Source organism: Rattus rattus, chromosome 9, assembly GCF_011064425.1.
Source record: "Rattus rattus isolate New Zealand chromosome 9, Rrattus_CSIRO_v1, whole genome shotgun sequence".
In the NCBI taxonomy this organism is placed as follows: Eukaryota; Metazoa; Chordata; class Mammalia; order Rodentia; family Muridae; genus Rattus; species Rattus rattus.
In genome coordinates, this window is record NC_046162.1 from 92,589,987 (window position 1) to 92,595,193 (window position 5,207).

At 48.4% G+C, this 5,207-nt stretch overlaps 1 protein-coding gene across 1 annotated transcript; it reads right to left on the minus strand.

The window, feature by feature from the left end:
* Nucleotides 1-2,054: 2,054 nt before the first annotated feature.
* Nucleotides 2,055-2,801, minus strand: LOC116909989 (60S ribosomal protein L7-like). Its single transcript, XM_032913771.1, has one exon. The coding sequence runs from the start codon at nucleotides 2,799-2,801 to the stop codon at nucleotides 2,055-2,057; it is 747 nt and encodes a 248-aa protein (XP_032769662.1).
* Between the last annotated feature and the right edge of the window lie 2,406 nt (nucleotides 2,802-5,207).

Sequence of the window (5,207 nt, forward strand, 5' to 3'; positions counted from 1 at the left end):
TGTCCCAGCAGCCTTTTTGGATAAAGCTTGCCCACCACAAATAGCAACTGCACCTTTGCTTCCAGCTCAGTTCTGAGAAGGCTCCTTGGGGCAGCAGAGAGGAGGCTATGATAGTCTACAGGCGTGATTCTGTGTAAGGCTAGAGTGGGGGCTCAGGTGGAGGATCCTGTGAAGCAGGGTTGGGGCATGCAGCCCTTAAGGCTTCTTGGCTCTGCTACAGAGTGCAGAACGTGGCCTCCTTCATCTAGGACGGAGATGCGCTCAGCTCTGGGGTGAAGGGGTTGGAGTGCAAGATGCTCTACAGCTGTGTAACCTGACTGACTCTCCAAGCTTCGTTCACCGAATGAGAAAGATCACGTTTGTGGTGTGGCCTCAGAAGGAGCATCTGCCTGACCTCTGCCTGGAGCACCTCCTGCATCAAACGCTTCTCCAGGACACGTCCTGCTGCTCCAGCCAGCTCTGTAGCACCCATTACTTGGTGTTGATGGTCTGAAGCTCAAGGCTCGGCAGATTTATATGATAACAGCAAACGCTGATGAGTTACAGAGGAAGGCATAACATTCACGTGGCTTTAGACAATGACTTGACATTTACAAGTCACCTTGTGAAGGCTGAGCTGCTCTGAGACTCTGCTCTCTTATGCCCTACTCCTTACCCTGGTGATTCAGAGTCCTGAAGCCTGCTGGCCTAGGGGAGGACTCCACATTCCCAATGGAGCGCCGATGGTCTCCATACCTTGCCTTTTGATTTGCTCCCCAGCCTTACTTCTCGTAATGAATACTTTTGTTCTTGCAAAATGGCAAATGGGCCAGTGGCTAGATTAATACTTAGCACACATACCCTGTGTGTGTGTGTGTGTGTGTGTGTGTGTGCATGCGCACACGCGTGCGTGCAAGCATGTGTGTGTAGAGTGAGTGTTGGTGTCACTCTGTACTTTGTAAGGCTGGCAGCCAGCAAGCTCCAGCCACCCTCCCGTCTTTGCCCTCCACAGTGTTGGGGTTAGAGGTGTGTGTAGCGTGATGCCTGGTTTTTTTCATGGGTACTTGGGATCCAAACTCAGCTCCTTGTGTTGATGCGTGCTCTTATCCCGCATCTGATCTCCTGCCTCAGGTTTCCTTCTTCACACAGACTCCCAGGACAACGCCCACACAGCCATACAGTCCTCTGTTTCGGAGCTGAGAAGTTCTCATGCTCTCTTTTCCAATGGGATGAACTCCTACCCACTCCTTAAAACCAGGTCACAAAGATGCTTCTCAGCCACACAGTAAGAGCTAGACCCCTAATCTAGCCGTCCAGACGCACATCTCTTTCTGTCTCTTGATTGCTCTGCTTTCCCGTGCAGGCCAACCGCAGCAGTTTCCCTACTGATCAACGAGCCAGAACAGATTTCCCTCAAAGTGTTCTCGTGCGGGTTTAAGGAGGCCACAGGAAGGGTGCTAGCAATTACTCTAATCTTTAGCTTTTCTGTGATCTCTTCCCCGCCACCACCCTGTCATACCTGCTGAGAACTGGAGGGTACACTGTCTGCTTCCTGCCTGTGAGGGGGTGGACAGCATCTTCTGCCACACTTTCCTGTCAGTGCGATATTCTGCCTGAGTGTACGGGATCCAGTGACCATGGACAGAGCCCTTGGAAACTGTGAGCCCAAACAATCCCGTCCTTAGGCCATTTTGGTCAGAAATTTTGTTACAATGATAATGTGAAAAGTATCTACCAACATTCATAAGTGTTTGTAGTCACAAAGAAGATACGAATCGATACTTGCTAGTTGCATCTTATGCTTGGCTGATGAATTTTGAGGGACATAATTAAGATCCTGATCTTCACAATTTCTTCCCATCCACCTTTTCGGTGGGGATATTGCTTGTTCTTGTTTTTCCAAGGCCTCAAGGTGCACCATTGAGTTATTGATCTGAGGTCTCGCAATTTTTTAAATTCTTGATATTTATTTATTTATTTATTTATTTATTTATTTATTTATTTATTTTCTTCAATTTGCCAAGCCATGACTGTTTATTAACTGACCAGATTATAAAATTACCACGGGCAATACCTTAGTCCATCCGTCTAATAAGCCTGTTTATCTGGTCTTCCCTGTTACCAGCGTCTCCACCTTCTACAAAGTGAGTTGTCTTTTTCTTCATTCCACCTCGAGGGGAAGGTAGTTTGAAGGGCCACAGGAAGTTATTTGCTTCCTTGAAGCGTTTCCCAGCTGTATAGATCTCATGAATTAGATCCTCCATGTAGATGATGCCACATTTACCAAGAGATCGAGAAATCAAGGAGTTATCTGTCAAGGCAATCTGCTTTTTATTGATTTCGCCAGAGCCTCGCTTGTAGATGAGGTCATTTACTGACTCCAGGCTGGGGTACCCCCATGCAATGTACGGCTCCACGATCCTCACCATGTTAACTGAAGCCTTGTTGAGCTTAACAAAGGTGCCATTGAGGATCTGCGGAAAATGAAGCAGCTGCAGCACCTTGCTCACCTTTGGGCTTACTCCATTGGTGCCTCGGATTCTGATGACGAAGGCCAATTTTGGTTCTGCGGGCGCACAGACGTTCCCAGCTCTCCTTGCCATCCCAGCCATGCGAATCTCAGCCCGGCACATCTGTCTGCACTCCTTGTGATAGTGCTTTGCCGTCTCACAGACGAGCTTCCTCAGTGCCTTTCGAAGTGTCTTCAGGGCAAACTTCTTCCTCAGGTGCCCCACCTTCAACTCTGTGAAATTCCTTCGCTTTTTCTTAAGGGTTTCTGTCTCAGCGGGAACCTTCTTTTTCTCCTCTGGCACAGCCTCCATGGTTCCAGCCGGAAAAAGAGAGGATATTTTATTCTTTATTTAAAATATAATTTCTTTTTCCTCGAGCCTTGGGTTCCTTTCAAATTTATGGTCTCGTATTCTTTAATTATCACTGTTACTTGCACACACACGTGTATGCACATAAATATAGAAATGCATTCTGCTGGGTCCGTTTAGTGTTGCTTGTTTATATAACTTTTTAGGGCTGACCACTTGGGATTGAATAATTATTTAGGGTGCTCATTTCGAGGGAAGAGTAATTCTCATTTTCCTTTCTCACCTCTCTCAGCAGCTTTTAATTTCCTTAGCTCTTCCTGCATCCATCTTGGCATGTCAACTAGTGCTGTTGCTCACGCCATGTTTAGGCAGCCATGTTGTTGTGATTTCATGGGTGTAGCTTCCCTGCCACGTCTAGAAGACACGATCTTCCAGCTGTCATTCCGATCTTCTCACTCTTTTTTCCAGCCTTTATATTTTAATATATCTTAAATAGCACAATAGCTGGGCAGCTGCCTACCCTCCATGCTGGTAGGATCAACCTCCCACAGATAACTCCGAGTTACTACTGACTAATTTCTGTGTTCCCTCTTGGCTGCTTTTGACCCACTGAGCAGTCCTCTGAGCCTTATTCTCTTGTCTCCTTTACACGGCGGCTCTACTTCTCCGTCCTACACACTCCTAAGGTATGACGTCTCTCTTCCTCCTCTTTCCTCACAGTCTCCTGATCTCCTCACTCTTAACGTCTTTTTTCCTCCTCGGTGCTCCCAAGCCTTCGGTGTAAGGGTCGCATTGCAGATGCATCACTTTGGGCTGAGCACACACAGCCAGTCCTCTGCATTTCGGTTAGCAGTGGCTTTCTGTAATGGCTTTTCTTCTGGTGTGAACAGACGCTTCTTGGTGACGAGGTAGTCTCTTACCTGTGGGATACGTATTTAGAACTCAGCTAAGTGTCATCCTGGTTGAGCAAAGTGGAAGTAGGCAGTTCACATTTTCTGGAGAGGGAGAGTCAGTTTTAAGTATGTGGCCCCTGGTAGGTTGACCACACTCCCGTAGATGACCACCCACCCAACCCAATTGTTTGGACTGCACAAATTGGCCACAAAGTCAGAAGCACAGGAAACAGGGGTAGATCTGATGTGTGCTTCTGTGTGTGTGTGTGTGTGTGTGTGTGTGTGAGAATATGATCAAAACAAATGGTATAAAATTCTCAAAGAATTAGTTAAAAGTGTGTTAGGAGAAAAATAAGTTACGACCCTATAAAAGCATGTTGGAGTCCCTTGTGAGCAGACTCTGGTGTTGTGAAAGAAAGCTATCAGTCTCTGGGGCAGGCCGGGACGGTGATGTCGTGTGGGTACTGCTAGGGGCTTGCATTGTAAGGGTTCTTGGCTGATGAGAAGTAAGCGAGGCTTGGGGATTCCACTCTGGGTAGCTCTGAGATTGCTTGCCCTGGAGCCAGCTGGACGGCAGCTGTTCAGGTTCATTGGCTCTGTCTCCCGGGCAGCCAGGGCAGTGACAGGAATGATAATCTTCTGCCGATGCAGAGAGCTCTGAGAGTTACTCTTCACAGGGCGCAGGATGGAGCTGATATCCCAGCTCTGCTCTGGCTACTGTGCGACCTTGGCTAGACCTGTTCCACGCTGTGAAACGAGGAGTGCTAAAGCTGATCCCAGAGGTTGTAAAAAGCCAGGTTGAGATAAGGAGAGGCAGCTGGGCAGCAATGTGCTGTTGAAGGAGCTTTCTGCAGGAAGGGTTCTGGTGTGCGACCTTGGTCTAGCTCTGAGGCATAAATGCTCCCACCATGGTCAGTGCAGAGCAATCAATGTCACAACACAGGACACAGACTTGGGAAGCAATCTGCACTGTCAGCTCTTGTAAGCGGCTGTGTAGAGCACATCCTATCAAACCTCCTTTTCTATCATTTGCTAGTGGCTTCCTGAGGGTGTCTTCAGAAAGACTGGGCCCAGAGAGCATGGCGTGACCATTGCTAACATGGGTGACAGAAATGATGGTGTGGGCCTAGGTGTGGGAAGTGGTCTAAAGAGCTGGTGGGCATTTTCATGCGCTCACCCTACGGTTGGACAAATTGCTAATGGACGCCTCATGCTCTGGTACTCATGCTTGCTGAACACATGGAGAAATTCATTGCACCAACAGCTGGCATTGTGTTGGTGACAACCTGGGCTTCACAGGCAGTGAGCCTGGGCAGCCATTCTAGCCTGTTAGTGATGACCCTGGGGAAAACTGCTTGTTCCCTCGGCTTGGCCTCAGTTTCCCTGCCCCAGAGAGGGAACAGTAGGAGGAGGAGGGTGGAACAGGATCTGCACGGAGATGAAACTCTGGTTCAGGGCTGGTGCGTCTCCTTCCCTTTAGAAGCTGCAGAGGGACTAATGGACAGGATTAGTTGGT